This window comes from Alosa sapidissima, chromosome 3, assembly GCF_018492685.1.
Source record: "Alosa sapidissima isolate fAloSap1 chromosome 3, fAloSap1.pri, whole genome shotgun sequence".
Taxonomy (NCBI): Eukaryota; Metazoa; Chordata; class Actinopteri; order Clupeiformes; family Clupeidae; genus Alosa; species Alosa sapidissima.
The window spans coordinates 39,319,398-39,343,018 of NC_055959.1; the positions used below are offsets into that span (position 1 = coordinate 39,319,398).

General features: G+C 40.1%; 1 protein-coding gene across 7 annotated transcripts; it reads left to right on the top strand.

Moving 5' to 3' along the window:
• Window positions 1–746: 746 nt before the first annotated feature.
• Window positions 747–18,046, top strand: LOC121705650 (cytochrome P450 2K1-like). Of its 7 annotated transcripts, none has more exons than XM_042086774.1 (10): window positions 747–822; window positions 2,355–2,590; window positions 3,213–3,375; window positions 4,481–4,630; window positions 5,120–5,280; window positions 10,753–10,932; window positions 13,197–13,338; window positions 14,662–14,846; window positions 15,571–15,712; window positions 17,832–18,046. In XM_042086774.1, exons 2-10 carry the CDS (start codon window positions 2,387–2,389, stop codon window positions 18,017–18,019), a joined length of 1,515 nt encoding a protein of 504 aa, XP_041942708.1. In that variant the 5' UTR covers window positions 747–822; window positions 2,355–2,386; the 3' UTR covers window positions 18,020–18,046. The 7 variants fall into 7 exon arrangements, with proteins under 7 accessions (XP_041942708.1, XP_041942705.1, XP_041942706.1 ...); XM_042086771.1 differs by having other exon boundaries at window positions 769–851; XM_042086772.1 differs by having other exon boundaries at window positions 773–851; window positions 2,322–2,590.
• Window positions 18,047–23,621: the final 5,575 nt, after the last annotated feature.

Below are 23,621 nucleotides of genomic sequence, written 5' to 3' on the forward strand. Positions count from 1 at the left end.
AAATCACAAGGATTAAGAAATAAAAATTATTGGTTGAACTTTCACAGATAATTGTTTTTTTCTTTTCCCAGAGCTATGCATTTGCACATCTCTCCCATGTGTGTGTGTGTGTGTGTTTTAAGCAACACTGCCAATTCTTCAACATATTGTAATGATCTGAGCCTGGCTGTTGATGGCTGTGCTCCCATGGTGCTGTGCAGTGTGTGTGTGTGTAGTGTTGATGTTGGTTTTGGTATGAGTGGTTGCGTTTGCCTTGTCATGTATGTGTTAGCTGGTATAGTCTTTCTTTATGTTGTACCTCATGTGTTTACCCCGTGTATTGTATGTGACTACCCTGTTTGTGTATCGTGCTTGTTTAATTGACCTCCTTTGTAATGACGTTCGTGTGTTTTGGTGCGTAACCAATAAAGACCATTTTGAGACAACCTTGCAGTTTGTTACAATATTTCTAATTTTAAACCAAGATCAATAACCTTTGATGTTTTGTACTTTTGGGGAGAATATGCCCCTTGGAACTACAGGCCTATTTGTTATACTGTGTCATATAAATCTGGGTCAAAGGACCCTTGAATGGAATTAACATTAGAAGCACCATCATAACTAGAACTGCCATAAGCGGTCATTTTGCCGTATGATTTTAAATTCTACATTCAACCAGCCGGACTGTATTCTTTTTCTTTCTTTAAAGGGGTCATTGTACATGCAACTTTTCAACATATGACCAGCAGGAGCAATTCTGCATGTCCCAACATTTCTATCTTGCTGTGTGTTTGAGCGAGAGAGAGACAGCGACACCATTGCATATCCAACACAGCATATCAGGTACACGGGCTTTGCATTTGTCAAACCGGGTAAGATGAACGTCAAATTCTCTTTCCATTCCTCTTAATAGGCTTTACGTTCGCGGTAAAACTTACCTCTTTAGATTTTCTGACCAAGACATTTATTTACTCCCAGTTAACTCCTGTAGTTCGCTCCTCTGCACGCTAATATTATTGTAGGCAAACAATAAACATTGTAACATTGTCAGTGTCAGAGGGTTAGTCAACCAAGTTGGCTATTTAAGAATAAAAGCAATAGACTTTATCCAAATAGCCTAAGTAATTAGAACAGAATTGCCAATATTGAAAGGGGAGTTAAAAAGAGTTAGCCTAATCAAGAAAGACCATTTGGGAAAATAGTCCAGTGTCGCGGAAATCCATTTCAGATAGCGATTTGAATGCAGAGAGGGTCGAACAATTACTAAAATCACGTATTGCGTTATCTATCACTCAAGCTGTAAAACGATCTAGAAATGTGTATTTGAAGGCCAAATGTGTCGGCTGCGCATTAAAGTTTGGATAAGAAAGTTGACGTTTTTATTTCTCCTTTAGACACTTGCTACGTGAGAATAGGAAAGTTTCTATATCTTTGGTCTGATAACTTCGTGTTTTGGCTTTCAACCTCTTCAAGAAGTCATCATATCCACTCGTAATTATTTTGAAGACATTTTTTATTTTAGCCAAGATATTTAGCAGAAGAAAGAGCCACCTAATCAGTTGTTGCTGACCAGATTCCTCGCGGAGATTACACCCGATGCAAGCTGGGTTTAAATATTAGTAGCCTATAGCCCTCTGGCCTGCGGCCCGCCGTCTATTGGCTGTGAAAAATAGGCCAAAGTTACTTGACGACCCCTGCTATAGCCTATCTTTGTATATAATTTGGTCTGTGGGGTATTATAAGTTGTGTGTGGGGTAACCTACATTTGCCACTGGTGCTTCAGATGTGAACACTTTAGCTAAGCAAGATTTACTTCAAATGTGTTACTTTCATTGATATAGGCTAGGCCTATTATACAATGATTGTTTTACAAATTATGCCTGAATGTTCTCTTCATCGAAAGTTCTTTTCCATCTACACTCAAATATCAAGCATGATTTTAATGCATATGCAAAGGCCAATCATTCTGATACTGGGTGATTCCTAATATAAGACATGTTGAAGCTTTTGAGAACACTGTTGTTGTTTTACAACTTTTATTGGTGTCTTATTGCTTCCCAAGCCTGCCTCTGAATCTTTACCTCTCTATTATCAGTACTCGACCAGGAATACAGCATATTCAGAATACAAGAACATAGGCTACTCAGTATCAACATGGAGAGACACATGCATTGCAATTTGCAAATGATTTTTAGCCTTAGGAAAATATTGCAAACATTCTCATGCTATCTGTGTTTATAACCCTTTGTGAAGTTAATTGTTGATCTATTAAACATGACTGTTAAACCAGCAGTTAGGCTACCGGTACTCAACAAAACTGCTTTCATCTGATTATTCTGTAGGAATTTTGAGAGACTAAAACTTCACTTTTGTAGACTGTCATCTGTGAAGCTCTACTTGTACATAAATGGCTGTACTCGAGGGAATTCTCCAGATATCTGGCACATTCCCTCTGCTGATTGCGGTGCTGTGGCTGCTGTTTGTCTACCTGCACTTCTCTGGCGGGAGGGGCCCAGAGGAAGGGAAGGAGCCTCCGGGCCCCAAAGCATTGCCCTTCCTGGGTAACCTGCTGCAGCTGGATCTGAAGCAACCCTATAGGACACTTTGTGAGGTGAGGAATTATGTGGAAACCATGACTGTGATTGACTAGTGTCTTCTTTTGATGATTTCCGTTCCGTTCTGTTTTTTTTTTTTAAAAATTAACTAATTTTAATACCAAAGCTTGTTCAGTTTTGTATGATTCATGTCACCTCATACCAATTTATTATGCAGCTTTTATATAATACCTTAGTAGTGTTTAACACATTGTTTTAAGGTGATATGGCTGAATGAAACACATGTCACTATGGATATATTGTGGCTGATATTTTCTTGAAGCCCTTTCCCAAAGATACAACACTACAAAAGTACACAAACAATTGTGTTGAAAACAGTTTGTGTTGTTTCCTTTTTTAATTTGTTACACAATAGGCCTATGTGTTGAAAATAACACAACTTGCGTTGCTTTTTTTTTTAAACAAATCTCGGTTTCCAGATAGGGACAACACATTTGCTTTAAGAGTGCACTGTTTTCACTATTTGTTTTAGCTTATGTGGGTGTTGAGACCTTGAAAACACTCGAGGAACAGATTGAAAGGGTCACCACTATAGGCTACCGCTACAGTATGCATTAATATTTTCTTCCAGTCTTGCCATTAAATGTAGTTGACATTTGATCCTTTTATACCCGGCAGCTCTCCAAGAAGTATGGGTCCGTCTTTACCATTCACCTTGGTCCTAAGAAAGTGGTTGTCTTATCAGGATACAAGACTGTGAAGCAGGCACTTGTGAACCATGCAGAGGAGTTTGGAGACAGAGATATCACCCCTCTATTTCATGATATAAACAAAGGGCATGGTAAGGCTGAGCTCTGAATTGGAGTTTGACTGACCAGAAATCTGGTTCACTGCAGGCCTTTCTTTTTTAATTTGTGCAATGTTCTTGATCTGAGGTGTATTTGGGCAACAACAAGTTATTATAAACTACCGGTATGTATATATATATATATACACACACTTGGAGCAGTGAGCTGGGAGCCCACACACAGGGTCCCCTTAAGGCGAGGATCACATTAGCCAGCGGCAAGCCTAACACAATTCTCAGACCATGATAAGTTCTATCTCGTTCCTATGGTAACACAAACAGTTTGCCTTAACTGACAATTGAATACGCTCGCGTTGCGCTTTGAAAGTTGAACCAAGTTCAGCGCTTGCCACCGTTGCGCTGCCGAACCATAGAGAACAATAGCAAACCTGCCACCGTTCCGCTGCCAAACCATAGAGAACAATAGGAAAGCTGCAGCTTGCAGCTGGCTAATGGGGGTTAGGTGCCTTGCTCAAGGGCACTTCATCCATGGATGTGGATAAACGAGAGCTGTTTTAATCACTTCCCCCACCCACATATTTCCTACCAGTCAGGGATTGACCTGTTGTCAGTAAGTGTGTGATTATAATAATCAGCACACAAAACAGACCAGATCACAAAGATCCTGTTTCACCCACGTTGGTTACGCCTATTAAGCTTATAAAGCAGCCATGGCCTACTGGTTAGAGAATCAGACGGGGTTGGATCCTCGCCCGGTTGGAAAATTCTGGGCAGGGGGAGTGACAGCGCTCTCCCATGTCCACACTCCGAGGCACCTAACCCTCAACTGCTCCTCGGGGGCCACAGCAGTGCGCAGTGCTCCAGGTGTGTGTGTGTGTGTGTGAGTGTGAGTGTGTGTGTGTGTGTGCCCACTGCTCCTTGTGTGTGTAAGTTTTCACTAACCACAGATTGGTCAGTATTTAACTATTTATCTCCATTCATTCATTCATAGAGAATTTTGGAGAAGATCTCCATTGATTAAAATATTTTAGTCTTAAGATTAATTCATGTGTGAGAAACTGGCTCAAACTAAACATTGTCAAAATATCAATAACAATAAAAGACAAAAAGAGAGGCCCGGTCTTACTGTTCTCTTTAGGGATCCTGTTTGCCAATGGAGACAGCTGGAAAGAAATGCGGCGCTTTGCCCTCACGAACATGCGGGACTTTGGGATGGGCAAGAAAGGGAGCGAGGAGAAGATCATAGAAGAGACTCAAAGCCTAAAAGATGTGTTCGAAAAATTCAACGGTAAGTTCACAGAGAAATAAGGTGATAGTACACTTTTTTTTTATCCAAAGCAACTTACACATGTCAATTATATTACGAGTGCTACTGTCCCCGGAGCAGCTTGCTCAAGGGCACTAACTTTTCAGGCATGATAGCCTAGCTCCTTAACCACTACGCTACCACCACATAATACATTAGCCTAGCTGCTTAACCACAACGCTACCATTTGACCAAATTTAACTTTTCAGGCATGATAGCCTAGCTCCTTAACCACTACGCTACCTGCGCCCCATAATACATTTGACCAAATTTAACTTTTCAGGCATTATAGCCTATAGCTCCTTAACCACTATGCTACCACCGCCCCATAATACATTTGACTAAATGTAACTTTTCAGGCATTATAGCCTAGCTCCTTAACCACTACGCTACCAGCGCCCCATAATACATTTGACCAAATGTGACCTGAGTTCACAGAGACTGTACTCTTTTTTTCTCTACATGGTGTAGGTGTGGCATTTGACACAACACAGCCAGTGAACTACGCCGTCTCCAATATCATCTGTGCCATTGTGTACGGCAGGAGATTTGAGTACGACGACCCCAAGTTTAGGGCCATGGTCAAAAGAGCCAATGATAACATTCGGCTCACAGGCTCTCCTTCAGTACAGGTATGCATTTTCAAATTAGACCAGTATCTTGCCCTCACAGAGTTCTACTATTGTTTTCTTTCTACGGCATTCCAGTTGACCGTGCACCTTTCATATGTAGTTTCAGGCCAAAAGTCTTCTCTCTGATCACACATTAAACTGAACCTTTTCACTAGGTGTTCTAGTTGTGGTCTCTTAGCAGTTCTTAGTTTCTAAGTATGTAGAAATGCAGTGTAAAAGCTTTAAATTTACAAGTAGATGGGATAGTGTGTGCACAGATGAACGTGATAGTTACTGATTTAAATCCTACACAGTGAAGTTTGAGTCTACTCTAATCTGGCTCAATTACATGAAGAAATGCACTGATAGTGCTATGTATGAACATCCCTTTTATCATCTATCTGCAAAGGGAGTTGCTTTGCCTTGCCACAGACGGCCATTCTTTAGTCCATAGTAAGCAATAATTAGTTTGGTAGTATGAGTAATTATATGATATCTATTTTTGCACATATTATGTAATATGTATATTTTAAAGGGGAACTATGAACTGAACTTTAACCTTAACTGAACAGCTTTGGAATCATTAAAATGGTTATATGACTTGTTTCGGGTTGAATGGTGGACGTCTTGCTTCCCCCAAGCACCTGTGAGCGGAAAAACCGCCCTTGCAACTTTGGACCGGCGGGCCGACGGCCTCAAGAGACAGAAAGTCTTGCAGCCTCACAATGTAACAAATTGCTTTACTATTTGTAGCGATGGAGTTTCTCATTCGTCATGGCAGAGCCAGCGAAAAGAAGCAGGAAGCGAGTAAACCGTTGTCAGGGGAACAGGGAAAGAAGAAACGGCAGACTAACCGAGGAGTGTCATCAAATATATACTCCGAAGCTGTAGGGGGAGCTCTGCAGAGAAACCTGCGAGCAAAAAGCGAGAGAACAGCGAAATTGCCAAAGGGCATAGTATAACACATACATCATTTGAAATATCCACAATGATAGCTGAGAGTTACAGAAAGTGGCAGGCTAAGGGATTAAAATGTAACCAATATGGTTTAATCTGTATCATTCTACAGAACGGAAGGTTGAAAGGTTCTAATGTGTCTGTAGTAATGGGTGTTGTGTAGGTTCTAAGACCTCTAATGGGCAGTGTTGGGAACGTTACTTTAAAAAAGTAATTAGTTATAGTTACTCACTACTTGTTCCAAAAAGTAACTGAGTTTCCATGCTAAACAATTACATTCCCATATCCAATCTACCTTTTATTGGCAAAATTATTGAAAAAGTAGTCTTTAATCAATTAACCACCTTCCTAACATCAAATGGGTATTTTGATTACTTTCAGTCTGGTTTTCGGGCAAATCACAGCACTGAAACAGCTCTCATTAAAGTTTCCAATGACATACGCCTCAACACAGATTCAGGTAAAACATCAGTCCTAGTGCTACTGGACCTTAGTGCAGCATTTGACACTGTTGATCACAATATTTTACTACACAGACTAGAACACTGGGTTGGGTTTACAGGCATAGTTATCAGCTGGCTAAAATCATATCTACAAGAAAGGAGCTTCTTTGTTGCCATCGGAAACTGTACCTCAACACCAACGTCCTTGACCTGTGGTGTTCCCCAGGGGTCGATCTTGGGGCCACTATTATTCAACCTCTATATGCTCCCACTTGGACAAATCATTCAAAATAATTTGATTTCATATCATAGCTATGCAGATGACACACAAATTTACTTAGCTCTATCACCAAACGACTATGGTCCTCTTGAATCTATGTGTCAGTGTATAGAACAAATCAACACCTGGATGTCTCAAAATTTTCTTCAGCTGAACAAAGAAAAAACTGAAGTAATTATATTTGGTAAAAATGAGGAAAGACTTAGGGTTGCCACTCTCCTTGACACAAAAGGGTTGAAGGCAAAGGATACTGTTAAAAACCTTGGTGTATTAATTGACAGTGATCTAAATTTCAACAGCCACATGAAAGCAATAACTAAATCAGCTTTTTACCACCTCAAAAATATTGCCAAACTCAGAGGGCTGATGTCAAAACATGACTTAGAAAAACTCATTCATGCATTTATCTCCAGCAGGGTTGATTACTGCAATGGACTGTTCACAGGCCTTCCTAAAAAGACTATTAAACAGCTTCAGGTGATACAAAATGCAGCAGCTAGGACTCTAACAAAAACTAAAAGAACTGAGCACATTACTCCAATTCTTAAGTCCTTGCACTGGCTTCCAGTAAGTCACAGAATTGACTTTAAAGCACTATTGCTTGTTTATAAATCAGTAAATGGAGCAGGACCTAAATACTTGTCAGACATGCTTCAGCAGTACACACCTTCTTGTCCTCTCAGGTCCCAGGTGAAAAACCTGCTAGTAAAACCTACAGTTAGAACTAAACATGGTGAAGCAGCTTTTAGCTGCTATGCGGCTCAGCTGTGGAACCAACTTTCGGATGACATTAAAAAGGCCCCAACTGTAGCCAGTTTTAAATCTAGACTTAAGACCAAACTGTTCTCAGATGCTTTCTGCTAACTGTGCCGAGTTACAAATTCTGAATCTGCCTGGATAATTATTCTACTTTGTCTTTTATTACTTTTTTTACTACTTTTGCCTTTGATCTTTACCTTTTAACTATTCTTTTATTGCCCTTCTATGCTTTTATTTGTTATTATTGTTTGGTTTTGTTTATGTAAAGCACATTGAATGACCTCTGTGTATGAAATGTGCTATATAAATAAACTTCACTCACTCACTCACTCACTTGAGTTAGTAACTGAATTACTCTATGATAAGAGTAACTCGTTACCAGGGAAAGTAACTATTTGAGTTACTGTTAAAAAGAAAAAGTTGTTTTGTTGTGAGGCAGAAAGATCTAGCTTTTGCTGCTTGGAGGACTTTACTCCGAGTCCTTCTTAGTGGATGGATGGAAGGCAGTGGAAGGCAGTGTTTTTGGCCACTAGCTTTAGATGCGTGTGTGAGATGCTTCATTAAATTAGAGTTGCTTACAACGGATGTCGACAAAGTCTTCGCTCCTGGACATAATGTACACATTACATAGTCAAGTTTATTTATTTATTTACAATTCAAAACAACCTGTGGTTGACCAAAGTGCTCAAAAAAAATAAAAACAGATAAATAAATAGATAATAGAGGACAAAATGAATCAAGACACAAAAAAAAGCACAACAGGAAAATAAAACTAAAATAATATGTTCATATATATAGCCTATAATTACATTCCACAATTCATTTAAAAGCCATTAATAGCATTATGTCTTTTAACTTGGCTTTAAAAGCACCAATAGTTGGTGTAGATCTAATGTGAAAAGGGAGGTTGTTCCACAACTTGGGCCCAGCTACTGAAAAAGCACGGTCACCTTTATTTTTTAGACGACTCTGAGGTACTGAGAGCAGTAGTTTATCTGATGACCTCAGAGTTCTGGGAGGGCAGTGAAAGTGTACAAGCTCACTTAGGTATTGGGGAGCTTGTCCATTTAAAGCTTTAAAGACAAAAAGAAGAATTGTGTAATCTACTCTAAATTTCACGGGTAACCATTGCAGAGATTTCAAAACTGGAGAAATACGTTGTGTCTTTTTAGACTTGGTGAGCAGCCTTGCAGCTGCATTTTGCACCATCTGAAGTCGGGATAGAGAGGACTGAGTGACACCAAAATAAAGGGAGTTACAGTAGTCCAGGCCGGATGAAATAAAGGCATGAATCAATATCTCAGTCTTTGAAAGAAAACATAGTTTTGGCTTTACTTTGATTTTTCTCAAATTTAAAATCAGGGTCAAGTAGAAAGCCAAGATTTCTTGCATAAGGTTTTACATATCTGGCAAAAGACCCTAGTTCACTAATTGCATTATTTGCAGCTTCATGTGAACCAATTTCTGTTTTGGATTCATTCAGTTTTAAAAAATTGGTGGACATCCATAGTTTAATCTCTTTTAGGCAATCAAGCAATGGGTTTAGAGCACCAGAGGAACCACATTTAAATAGGAGATACAGTTGTGTATCATCCGCATAGCAATGATAGGATATACCGTGCTTTTTCATAATTTGACTGAGTGGCAACATGTACAGTGAGAATAAATTACAACTAAGCACTGATCCCTGTGGAACACCATAAAATAAGGGGGCAGATGAAGGTGAAGTATCATTGAAAGACACTGCAAAGGTTCTTCCCTCTAAGGTGTTTTAGAAAAAAGGTAACCGTTTCAGTGCAGTTCCTGAAATTCCAACCCAGTGCTCAAGGCGCTCTAAAAGAATGCAGTGATCTACAGTGTCAAAGGTGGCGCTAAGATCTAGCAGCATAAGTAATGCACAGTTCTTTGCATCCACAGATAGGAACAAGTCGTTACATGCACGTTCTTGCCTTTGACCACAATGAATTTGAAGTAGTGCTTATATCTCCACCTTGAAAATGCCAACTTTTCAGTGTAAAAACACTGGCTCTGATTATATCATGAAACATGACTCTGCCTTAGCCAATCATAATCGCTTACGTCGTTATTAACCCACCTCCTCACTAGCTGTGAGCCAGGGGTGCGTTCGGATTACACAGTTTATTCAATCAATGCATAGTAACGCACCGCATTTAATGTCCAGTAACGTTAACGGTGTTGTAGCGACGGGAAAAGTAATTAATTAGATTACCCAGTTACTGAAAAAATAACGTCGTCACCCCAGTGTTATTCCAAACACTGCTAATGGGTGTTGTGTTCTAAGGTGTCTGTAGTAATGCGTGTTGTGTAGGTTCTAAGATGTCTGTAGTAATGGGTGTTGTGTAGGTTCTAAGATGTCTGTAGTAATGTGTGTTGTGTAGGTTCTAAGATGTCTGTAGTAATGTGTGTTGTGTAGGTTCTAAGGTGTCTGTAGTAATGCGTGTTGTGTAGGTTCTAAGGTGTCTAATGGGTGTTGTGTTCTAATGCGTCTGTAGTAATGGGTGTTGTGTAGGTTCTAAGATGTCTGTAGTAATGTGTGTTGTGTAGGTTCTAAGGTGTCTGTAGTAATGCGTGTTGTGTAGGTTCTAAGGTGTCTAATGGGTGTTGTGTTCTAATGCGTCTGTAGTAATGGGTGTTGTGTAGGTTCTAAGATGTCTGTAGTAATGTGTGTTGTGTAGGTTCTAAGGTGTCTGTAGTAATGCGTGTTGTGTAGGTTCTAAGGTGTCTAATGGGTGTTGTGTTCTAAGGCATCTGTAGTAATGTGTGTTGTGTAGGTTCTAAGGTGTCTAATGGGTGTTGTGTTCTAAGATGTCTGTAGTAATGGGTGTTGTGTATAGGTTCTAAGGCGTCTGTAGTAATGTGTGTTGTGTAGGTTCTAAGGCGTCTAATAGGTGTTGTGTTCTAAGGCGTTTGTAGCAATGTGTGTTGTGTAGGTTCTAAGGTGTCTAATGAGTGTTGTGTTCTAAGGCGTCTGTAGTAATGGGTGTTGTGTATAGGTTCTAAGATGTCTGTAGTAATATGTGTTGTGTGCTGTAGCTCTACAATATGTTCCCGTGGTTAAAGCCGTGGGTAAGGAACCTGAAACAGATACTGATGAACGCTGAGGTCCATGAGGAGGAGATGAAGAGGATCATCAGAGATCTCCAGGACACGCTCAACCCTCAGGAGCTGCGAGGCTTCGTCGACTCCTTCCTCGTCCGCAAGCAGAGTGCCGAGGTGAGGCAGGCAATCGACAGGGCAGTACATCCTACCAATTGCTTAAGGTTATGATGGTGCACGCTGAAACCTTGGCCATGCAATCACATTACCAGTTTCTAATGATCCGATTGGATGATTGCGACAAGTTGCTGGGTAACAATCTCAGTCTGCTGCTACTGAGAAAGAAGAGTGATTTTCGGAGTACAACCATCTTTATTATTCTGGATTAATGCAACTCACCCATTGAACAAAAAAGGAGGGCCGGCTTGTTTTCGTTAGATAAAACTGTATTGTCTACTTTATTAGCAGTAACACGGTCTGTCAATATATTGCTCAAGCTGTTGCCCTGAGCATCATCAGCTGTATGTTTATCTGTGTGTAGGGTTTGTGCCCTCTTTTATGCTATGTTATGCCAGAGTGCCAGTTTTGAGATTTTCATTCGTCTTTCAGTTATTGATTTCAGTTTAGTTTTAGTTAGTTTTACATGTGCAAAAGTAGTTGTTTGCCGAATGTTCTAGTCTTATCTTTGTTTTTATGTAGTTTTAGTCTCAGTTTTAGTTTTTCAGTTTTTATGAGGAATGTCTTGATTTAGAGATGCCCAAAAAGATACAATGAAAGAGTCAAATCTGATAAGGCAGTGTCTCGAATTCAAACAGAACATTTAAGTTAGTTTTGCATTGTTCATTGTCGTTTTTATTTAGTTCTTTTTTTTTCACTGCTAGTTTTAGTTTTCATAACAAATAATATTAAGAGACATCACATAGTCAAGCCTGCTGTTGATCCAGACATGACTGGGCTGTGTCTAGGGAGCAGCTTTAAATCCCCTCAGGGGGAGACTGATAGCAGAGGATTTGACCTTATTGAAGATAATCTAAATAAGAGTCATACTGTATGATCATGAGCCTTTGAGGGGTTTATGCTGGGAAAATGCTGTTTGCACATACAACTGTGAAATTCAAATGGAATTGATCTGACAACATGTATGATACTGTACCTAAAGGAAGGTTAAAGCTGCAGTTGGCAAGATTTTTTTGATCATATTTACTGAAACCGACACTATGCTCCGACAGAACAACATAAATCAGCCGGTTTTAGAAAAAAAACCCCGCACTTCTACCTTCACCTAGGGATGTAACGATTACCAGTATAATAATGGTAAACCGCGATAAAAATGTTGACGATAATAATTACCGTTTTCATTTCAAACATCATGATTATCACTGTTGATTACCACGGTGTGGAAACCGTGTGTTTAATCCTTCCCAGCTTCATCCGAGCCTGCTTTTGACATACAGTAGGCCTGGTACAATGGAACAAAACTGGTACCCTACTGATTCTGTTGTCTAACTGATGGTTTTAACTACGATTCGGATTAGGCTACACCTGATTTTAAAAGGCGGAACTTTTTCACCGCAAAACGTGCACTGTATCGTGTAGCCACTCTGCGTCTTTTTATGTTCGCGTCCACATTAAATCCATTCCACTCACGTTATCGGGAGAATACAGTAGCCTAAAGTTTTATTTTGAACGCTTACTTTGTTCTCACTCATTGCATCCAAATAACAGAAATAGCAAACTCCAGGTTATGGTAGGGTAAGTTAAGCTATAAGCACATAGCCAATTAAACATGAAGAAAAAAGTGAACGGAACACTTTTTGAAACTATTTCAGCTTGTGTAGGCCTATCAGTGCTTTCTGAACATATTGAACACACTTTTAGAAATACCGTGATAATACCGAAAACCGTGATCATTTTGGTCACTATAACCGTGAGGTTAAATTTTCATACCGTTACATCCCTACCTCCACCTAGAGCTTGTTATTTGTTTTGCAAAAATCCACAGCTCCCAGAGCAGGGCTGTGTGAGATCTGACTGTCTATCGCAGTCTGGTGCGCACTGACGAGCACACACTCGATGAGGGGGTGCTCAGTGGTAGTAGGGGAGGGGCATGAGATTTGTAAATATTCAACATTTTGGCAAAGTCCCCTCAATCTGTCAGACTTGCCAACTGCAGCTTTAAAGAGTACAAAGACATAATGCAGACTGGTGTACAGGGGGTTTATGACTGCACATGTACACATGACTGTACAAATATGCAATATGTCTGTAAGAAACTTCAATATGTTTACTGATTAGTAGCAAATCTAAATTACATTTGAAGACTTATTGTCTGTTCAGAATAGATGTTATATTTTTTTAATCAGCATTTTTCACATTGTTTCCCTAATATGTGTTTAAAAAAAAAGACAAACAAAAGACATTATTATCCTTGAATCCATTAGGAGTCTGGCCAAATGGACTCCCTGTTTCACGAGAAGAACCTCATCTACTGCGTGACCAACCTGTTTGCAGCTGGCACAGACACCAGCGGAACCACTCTGCGCTGGGGGCTGCTGCTCATGGCCAAGTACCCCCACATACAGGGTAAGAGGGGCACATCAAGCCCCATATACAGGGTAGGAGGGGCACACACTAAGCCCCACATACAGGGTAAGAGGGGCACGCCAAGTACCCCCACATACAGGGTAAGAGGGGCACACACTAAGCCACACATACAGGGTAGGAGGGGCACATCAAGTACCACCAGGGGTGAAAGTAAGCCGGTACTGGCCGGTACGGAGTACCACTAAAATATTTGGAGAGGGTACACCGTACCGGAAAGAAAACTATACTGTCTCTGAAAAATATAGCACTTTCAGCATGACAACACAACTGCTAACGTCAAATTACCAGAAGCAACACGTTTCCCCCAAAATATATTTCATATACATTGTTCTGAACTGAATCTGAATTGTGTCTAAACCGTGCAGCTGGACAGACAACGAGCAAGCTATAGCGCGCGTACAGTAGCCTACAGTAATTGCGCCAACGTGCACTGGTATCCAAAGTGTTTTAGCAGACGGACGTTTTTTGGAAAGTCTCCCAAATAAAAAAAAACATACAGGCTAAAGAAAAATATGTTGATGTTTAAATAGCCTATTCTGGTTTTATGTGTGCAGTGTTTTGCTGGAGAGACAAGAGACAGACAGCGCGTGTACGGCTTAACCAGATCTTGCGCAGCAATAATGAAAGTGTTTTAGCGGACAGAAGTATGTTGCAGTCTCCCAAATAAAAAGGCATGACTCAAAGAAACGTGTTTCATGATATACAGTAGCCTATATAAAAAAAAACGATTGGAAGTGGGAGCGAGCAGAGTAACTAGGCTAAATAAATAAATAAAGGTTGAAATTAAGTGTTTGCAATTTATTCATAATCAAAAACAGATACAGGTGGGTTAAAGGGTGATACTAGAGTGATAAGAAGTCCTAGTGAATGCTTGATAAGTAGACTATAATACAGTAAATAAACAAGTAAATAAATAATAAATAATTAGGCTAAGTGAAATTTTCGGCGCGGGCTCTGCGCACGCATTATGACTCTATATGATAGTACCACCAAGAAATAAAAACTACTTTCACCCCTGAGTACCACATACATGGTAAGAGGGGCACACACCAAGACACACTTTTATTTTTGTAATAGTTTGCTACTGAGTTGCTTGACATTCATATTTCATACTGATGGCTAGTGGATGTTAAACTGTGCTCTGCCTAGGGACTCAGATCTAAGTTAGCGTAAGGTGTAACTCTGGCACAATACATCAAATCGCAACAACAAGAATTATAAATGGTCTCTAAAAAATACAATTAATAAATAAATAAATCCAGGCTACAGGTAAAAAAGTTGGTGTTTGTTTTACTGGCATAGAGAGAGTCCATGAGGAGATTGATCGGGTGATTGGTGGACGCCAGCCTACAATTGGGGACAGGAAGAGCCTGCCCTACACGGACGCCGTGATCCACGAGATCCAGAGAGTCGCCAACATCGTGCCTTTAAGTCTCCCTCACACCACCAGCTGTGATACTAACTTTCAGGACTTCTTCATCAAAAAGGTTTATGTTTATATATATATATAATACTGTTAGTGCCTTAGTAACCTTAGTTTTGCCATATTGTATTTTACTGTGGGATTGTGTATTTTACATGAAAAAGTGTAATAAGTTAGCCTAGAAATCTAGACGCACCCTAGCGGCGGCAAATTAATTTGCTCAGCCTGTACGTCTAGTAGAAAACCATAGGGATTTCGATTGGCTGACGCCGTGGACGTCATCCAATCACAGCGCTCTATTTTGTTAGAGAGTCTTAAGGCGGGCTTAACAGGATGACGACAGTCCTGCGACGGTGAACAACAAGGAAGGTGGCTATGGCAAACGAAGAGCGGTTGTTTGAATCGGCGTTGGCGTCAACTTTGGAGGAGTTAGACTTGTGCTTTTCTTTGAAAGTTGAGCAACACAATGCACTTAAGTCATTCCTTTCGAAGAAGGATGTATTTGCCGTTTTGCCGACCGGATACGGTCTGGCTACATCATCCTGCTCTTTGTTCTGATTGGTCGTAGCGCTGGCCTATTGCATGCCTAGGCAGTTTGAAAGACAATTCTCTGCCCGCCCCTTGGATTAAGCGAGGTGAATGGGTCGATTCCAGACTATACATTTCAGTGATATAGGATGGCCCTCCAGGCTAGTAATAAGTTAGACAGTGCTAAGAAATGATGGTATTTAGATCTCCATACTTTCTCATATCTATCTATCGATTGGCTTCCTCTGTCCTTTCATCAGGGCACCACTGTGATTCCTCTGCTCACCTCCGTGTTGAGGGATGAATCTGAATGGGAAAAACCTGACACATTTCACCCAGAACACTTCCTGGACGACCAGGGCCAGTTTGTTAGGAGGGACGCTTTCCTTCCGTTTTCTGCAGGTACACAGTGCGAGTCAGTCATGCACTTAACAAGAGGTAGTATGCTGTTTTCTGCAGCTACACAGTGCGAGTCAGTCATGCACTTAACAAGAGGTAGTATGCTGTTTTCTGCAGCTACACAGTGCGAGTCAGTCATGCACTTAACAAGAGGTAGTATGCTGTTTTCTGCAGCTACACAGTGCGAGTCAGTCATGCACTTAACAAGAGGTAGTATGCTGTTTTCTGCAGCTACACAGTGCGAGTCAGTCATGCACTTAACAAGAGGTAGTATGCTGTTTTCTGCAGGTACACAGTGCGAGTCAGTCATGCACTTAACAAGAGGTAGTATGCTGTTTTCTGCAGGTACACAGTGCGAGTCAGTCATGCACTTAACAAGAGGTAGTATGCTGTTTTCTGCAGCTACACAGTGCGAGTCAGTCATGCACTTAACAAGAGGTAGTATGCTGTTTTCTGCAGCTACACAGTGCGAGTCAGTCATGCACTTAACAAGAGGTAGTATGCTGTTTTCTGCAGCTACACAGTGCGAGTCAGTCATGCACTTAACAAGAGGTAGTATGCTGTTTTCTGCAGCTACACAGTGCGAGTCAGTCATGCACTTAACAAGAGGTAGTATGCTGTTTTCTGCAGCTACACAGTGCGAGTCAGTCATGCACTTAACAAGAGGTAGTATGCTGTTTTCTGCAGCTACACAGTGCGAGTCAGTCATGCACTTAACAAGAGGTAGTATGCTGTTTTCTGCAGCTACACAGTGCGAGTCAGTCATGCACTTAACAAGAGGTAGTATGCTGTTTTCTGCAGCTACACAGTGCGAGTCAGTCATGCACTTAACAAGAGGTAGTATGCTGTTTTCTGCAGCTACACAGTGCGAGTCAGTCATGCACTTAACAAGAGGTAGTATGCTGTTTTCTGCAGCTACACAGTGCGAGTCAGTCATGCACTTAACAAGAGGTAGTATGCTGTTTTCTGCAGCTACACAGTGCGAGTCAGTCATGCACTTAACAAGAGGTAGTATGCTGTTTTCTGCAGGTACACATTTTCAATGCCTGATCACATTTAGTTAAGCAACAATATTCTTTTTATTCTCCAGCATTTTTATGTTATATTTAATTGTGATTGCATCTGGCCATGTGAAGTACACCTGTTGTCCCTACTAATCATAGTGGATACTGTATGTTCCGGGAGGCAAATCAAGAGACAAGCTCTCACAGCATGCCGTAGCAAATTGCACTCATCGGCTGTTTGATTAGGTACACATTTCACGCTCGATGGTGTTTTAAGCCCCCAACGTCATCTTCCAGGCAGCGCTGCCACCATCGACTTAAAGGCACCTAATCCTAACCTTAGCCCATGCCTAACCGTAGCGCCTTCCAGGCAGCACTGCCTTGAATACAGCGTTGGGGGATTAAAACACCAAGAAACACATTTCACTGGAGCACCAGAGAAGTTGGGAGCAAGCTCTCTGATGTGTGTATCACTGGTAATATGTGTAGTAGTATGTGTGCTTTAACACAGCGAGACATTAAAGGAGTCCTTTCCCACAATGTTATATTTTGACATAACTGTACAAGATGGGTAACTACAATGTTATGGCAACAATTGAAATTTCAGATCTCAGATTAACCTGGCATGCTTGGCTCTTGTACACTTGAAATAATCAGTTATCAGTTGTCAAAACACTAAATGTACACTAAATGTAAAGGTACACTAAATGTCTTCCTACAACATCACCTTAATCATACTATTCCAACTTGGAAAAACTGTCATGTCTGACTGGCAGTCTCTGCACGACATAGATGCTTGTGTGGGCACATTCAGAGAGTATTAGCTTCATACCCTCTGGATGGAGATCCTGTGGAGATTCACAATAATTTGCAGAATTAAAGTATTTATTTTAGAGTAATTACACAGATTTTGGCTTTATTGAATAATGGAATGTGTATGCATGCAAGGTACGGTATAGCCTGTCCCTTGAGCTGTGTACATGTCCAAAATGAAAATGTGCTGTTTTTTTCTCTCAGGTCGCAGGGCGTGTTTGGGCGAGAGTCTGGCCACTCTGTCTCAGGTCGCAGGGCGTGTTTGGGCGAGAGTATTAGAATAATCCTTATCCACTCTGTCTCAGGTCGCAGGGCGTGTTTGGGCGAGAGTCTGGCCAGGATGGAACTCTTCCTCTTCTTCACATCTCTTCTTCAACGCTTCCGTTTCACTCCTCCTCCTGGCGTCTCCGAGGACGAGCTGGCCCTCACAGCGGTTTTAGGAATCACCCTCAACCCCTCTCCCCATAAGCTGTGTGCAGTGACTCGCTGCTGAGTTCTTCAATCACATCCACGTGTAAAAAGCGAGTGTATGAAAATTTGTTTCAATTAAATTGGTTATTCTTCTTTCATGTTGCTTTCTTTCTTAACTTGATACCACCAGTTTTGCTCTTCTAACCCCCCCGCCCCCCTCTTTTTTATCCTACTGTCTGTAAAACATGTTTATCCTACTGTCTGTAAAACATGTTTATCCTACTGTCTGTAAAACATGTTTGTCTGTAAAACATGTTTATCCTACTGTCTGTAAAACATGTTTATCCTACTGTCTGTAAAACATATTTATCCGAGTGGACCACCCCCCCCCCCTCTCTGGCCACTGCCCTTCCTCTCTCCATCATGCAGAATGTCTCCGGTTCTCTTCTGTTCCTTTCTCCTCTGTCAGAGCCACACACTTCTGGAATGATCTACCTAAGGAGTTGAGGGAGTACACATTTCCTAATCTTTAAGCATTAACTTAAGATATATCCTAAACTTGAAATCATGTGAAAACGCATCACCTTATCTCTGATGCTGCATTTCGTGTTAGTATTTTGCACGTCTCATTTTTAAACAATGCACCAGGAGGTTCTAGCGCGTTGTCTAAAAATCGCTGTCATACACTATCTAAAACGCATTACGCCACTGACCAAGAGAAACCTTGTCAGAAGTCCATGGCGAGTTGTTCATATGTTTTTTAAGAGCGCATCATCAGTGATATGGGGGGGGGGGGGGTGCACAATGCACCATCCTTCTATCATCCATGAATGTGCACCAGCGCACATCCATGCAAAACATTACAAATTACACGAATACAATGGGAAACATAATTAGAATTAGAACTAGAAATGCAATTCCAAGGAATTACCAGTGCATGAAAATGCTAAAGTTGTGATGTAAAATATCATGTATAGTTAAAAACAGATAATACAGAGATCGTTACTACGGTGATGCTAGGATAGACATGGTGGTTGCATAGCTTAATAAAAGTTGATAGTTTAAAAGTAGACTGTTTAAAAGCTGAATGTAGATAGTTTAAAAGTTGTTGATAGACAGTAGATAGTTTAAAAGTTGTTGATAGACAGCTAGTTTAATAGATAGTTTAATGATAGTTTAATAGATAGTTTAAAAGTAGACCGTTTAAAAGTTGAAGGTAAATAGTTTAAAGGTTGTTGACAGACTGGAAGTTTAATGAATGTTGATATTCAAATAGTTTAATGGCTGTGTATAGGTAGATATTTGACGATAACTGAAAGTTGGAATGGCTCTAATGTTTGCTAGCAGTTATGCTAAGATTTTTAACTATGCTAACCATGCTACTTAGCTAATGTTTTATACCAGTGCTAGCAATGCTAACATGCTAACCATGCTACTTAGTTAACTTAGCCAACGTTTTCTAGCAGTTTAATGAATGTTGATATTCAAGTAGTTTAATTACATTACATTACATTACATTTGGCTGACGCATTTTTAGCCAAAGCGACTAACAACATGGTAAACAGTTTAAGTTTAAGAGCAATTCTCAACAATTTTAGGACAATTTAAAAACATTAGAGTACAGTAAGAATAAGTGCATCAGTGAATGCTGTTTTTAACAGTTACTTGTCAGTTTAAGACGGCTGGTGAGTGCTAGGATCAGTAAGACTTGTTGTAAGTGTTGCTATGAGAGGAGATGTTCTCTAAAGAGCTGGGTCTTCAGGAGTTTTTTGAAAATGGAGAAGGATGTCCCTGCCCTTGTAGGAACTGGCAGTGTGTTCCACCAATGAGGAACAACAGATGAGAAAAGTTTGGATTGGCTTGAGCGTACCGGTGGTAGAGCTAGACGTCGTTCGTCTGAGGAGCGCAGCGGTCTGGAGGTAGCGTATGTCTGTATGAGGGCAATCAAGTAGGTGGGAGCAGAACCGGAGACTACTTTGTAGGCTGTGTATAGGTAAATATTTGACGATAACTGAAAGTTGGAATGGCTCTAATGTTTGCTAGCAGTTATGCTAAGATTTTAACCTAACTTATCATTTTTAGTAGTTATGTTAACTATGTTAACTAGAAAGTTAACAATGTTAACATCCTAACTATGTTAATTATGTGACTTAGCTAACCTAACTAATCATTTTTAGTAGTTATGCTAACTAGCATGCTAATAATGCTAACCATGTGACTTAGCTAACCTAGCTAATCATTTTTAGCAGTTATGCTAATTAGCATGCTAACTATGCTAACCATGTTACTTGGCTAACTTAGCTAATCATTTTTAGCAGTTTTGCTAAAAATGCTAAATAGCATGCTAACTATGCTAACTAGCTAAGGTGGGTAGGAGTCATAGTTGATGACAAGTAACAGTTACAATGGCTGAACAGTTAAAAAGTTCAGTAGTTTAAAGGGTTAAATTGTTTAATAGTGAAATATTGTAGTGAGGACTTTTATTTTGAAACAGTTTTTGGCAGAGGAAGCAGTTGAACAGGATGTGTAGTCTTAATAGGGCCAGTTTGTATGCTTAAAGCCTGAGACTGGCAGTTGATCCAGGTGGCCTGAACACCTGCCATTCTAATTGCTTAACGGCCGTATTATGATGTCACAATCGGCAATGTTAAGTCTATGGGGATTTTTAAAAAGTTTTTCTTTAATAGTTTAAAAAGTTTAAAAGGTGAAAAGACATAGCAGCTTGGTGCGTTTGAAGACCTACGTTACAAAGTTTGAACGAAGTTTCTAAGTTAAACTGTTCAAGAGAAATTGTGTACGAAAAAAGTGGTAAGCGGAATAATAATAAGAAGTTGTTGATGTTGTTGCCTTGGAAGAACAGTACAGTACATTTTCATGCACTGTAATAAAGATATTACAAAATACATCTCACAATGAGTTGTTATTTACAATTATTTGCAAATTGGTAATGACAGAGGCAAATATGAAGCACAACTGCAGACGTACTGTCACGAGATGTAAGCAACTCAGGAGGATAAACGTATTTTATTCAGTCATTCGAACATCATAAGGTTAAGTGTTGCTTTTTACAAGGCTATGTTTTCGATGGCAACCCATTGTCAGTCAATAGTGAAAGTAATTAACTGTGTATTTACTGTTTTGTTGTTGACTGACACCACGGCAGTGTTGTGGTCAAGTCACTATGCCTCGAGTCCGAGTCCAGGGGCCTCATTTATAAAGCGTTCTTACGCACAGATTTGATCTTAGACCGTGCGTACGCTCAAATCCATGCCAACGCTCAGATTTATAAAAACCGTCTTTGACGTGAAAAAGTGCTTATCTCCACGTCAGGTTCAACTTGACGTACGACCATTTCCTTGTGGTAATGCCGGGGTACTGCAAGTAATCTGAGGTCCAAGCGCGATGCATTTTCAAAATTCCTAGACCCTCGATCTCATGTCTTTCTTTGCCATATACATGATCAATATCAGAAGATTTTTAAAGACGTTTTTGGACGCAGCTTAATGTTTCATGGTTTGGCATAAAACTGCTAATGAGAACTATAGTCCACTTAAGAAAGTGAAAAGACGTTTAGCTTACTTATTTCACAATATCTAAAAAAAAAAAACACCAAGACCTACGATAGAATAATTGAAACATTCTTACAGGTGATCTAGTATATTTAGTGTTCTCACCAATCTAATATTGACCATCAAATGTCCCATTGCCCTCGTTTAGGAGAGGAAGGCATTCAAAAAGGCATTCGAACAGTTTGATAATGTTGGAGGTTATTGTGCAGTATTGGGAATATAGGATAGTATTTGATCATACAGTTTTGAATGTTAAAAGTGAATAAACTTTTTTGAGAGGTGGATAAACTCTAATAAGAGGTGGGTAGGCCTAAACTCTATTTACTCACTCGCGTTTAGCCTCCACTACATCCTAATTTGCGCTCAAAGGCCTATTCCCATCTTCGTAACAGAAAGGTAATATTTGACTGTAAGCTATACAATGTAGGCTATAGATATTTTATATCATATATAGCCTACACAACCAAGGGACGGAACTTATCCTCTGAAAGCAGGGCATCTTCATATTTAGTGTTGCGTAAAGAGGTGCAGAGCGCGCACCGGTTTACTTTTTTTGACTGCCAGTGCTCAAGATCAGATGACAATACGTGAGTTGAATAATGTAGGATAAAATATAAAGGTAAGCCTAAAGCAAACAATAAAGGACAATGTTTAAGGCATTGGACATTATTTGAAAGAAAATGATAGCAAAGATTTGCAGAATGAATGAAAAATGACCGGCGAACTAGGCTACTTTTTCAGCAAAAACATAGCCTAAAAGAAACGTTAAGCCTACATGACATATCACGCTTATAATTTAGTCCTCTGTTTTGTAGGCTAAATCAGCATATTACCCTGGGTCATATTGGAAACGTACAGTAGCCTACTGTACCATAACGTACAGGATTATATAGGCCTAGAGGTCTTTCCTTCATAAGCTAGGCCTACCCATTTTTTTCTACAAAGTAGGCCTAAACATACAAATTGTTGATTATTCACATTACTGCAAGCAAAAGGAATGAAAGCGAGCAGAGGACAATGGACATGGATGCATACGATCTCTTTCCAGAAAGCTTTGCTGGAAAAAACATAATTAGTTAAGCTATTCGATCTGACGCATATAGGCTAGTTAACATCAGATGGCATAGGCTAGGCCTATACAATGTTTTCAATATATAATTTTACATAAGCTACAGCTTTTAGGCCATTGATTTCATTTAAACATATGCTAATGATATTGATGAGGGGGTGTTTACAAGGCGGAGACCTAAAACCATCCGGCTGAGCACAAGTTGACGTTCATTTGTGATTTATAATGGGCACATCTGGAAGGGTGGCGTACGCACGTTTTTTTGTGCGTACGTTCGTTTTCTCTGAATCACACGTACGATCATTTCAGAAATTATCGAAGATCAAATGAAGGATGGTTTCTACGCAACCCTTTTATAAATGAGGCCCCAGGTTCGAGTCTCCAGTATTCAAGTCCAAGTCATTAAAAAAAATTCCAAGTCAAGTCCAAGTCGAGTCCACTACTCATCCGAGTCAAGTCCGAGGCGAGTCAAAGTCAAAGTCTGCTTTATTGTCAATTTCTTCACATGCCAAGACATACAAAGAGATCGAAATTACGTTTCTCACTATCCCACGGTGGAGACAAGACATAATTTTACCAATTAAGTCCACAGACAAACATAACATTCAAGTAAACAATAAAAAGTAAAGTCACTATTAAATACAAATAGTGTCACTATTAAATACAAATGGAGTCACTATTAAATACAAAACTGACAACCTTCGGGGCATTTATGTCTCCAGGCATTTGGCGCCATTAAAGTGAACATTCGTTATTGTAGGAACATGGCGTGACGTGTGATGTATGACATGAAGCAGTAACATTCCATTGCACTAAACATTAAAGGGACACCAGGCAACGTTTTCGTGTTAATTAATCATCTTCGTAAGTCGGTATATGGTTAAATGACTCATTACGGGGCGAATGAAGGCTCTCTCGCCCGCCCCTACTGCCTGTAGGAAGAATATCCCACTTGCAAGTTCGGTGTATCCTACCCGCCGACCGAAGCAGGATCAGTTTACAGCACAGAGGCAGGCTAACGAAACGCTAGAGATTGTTGCAAATGT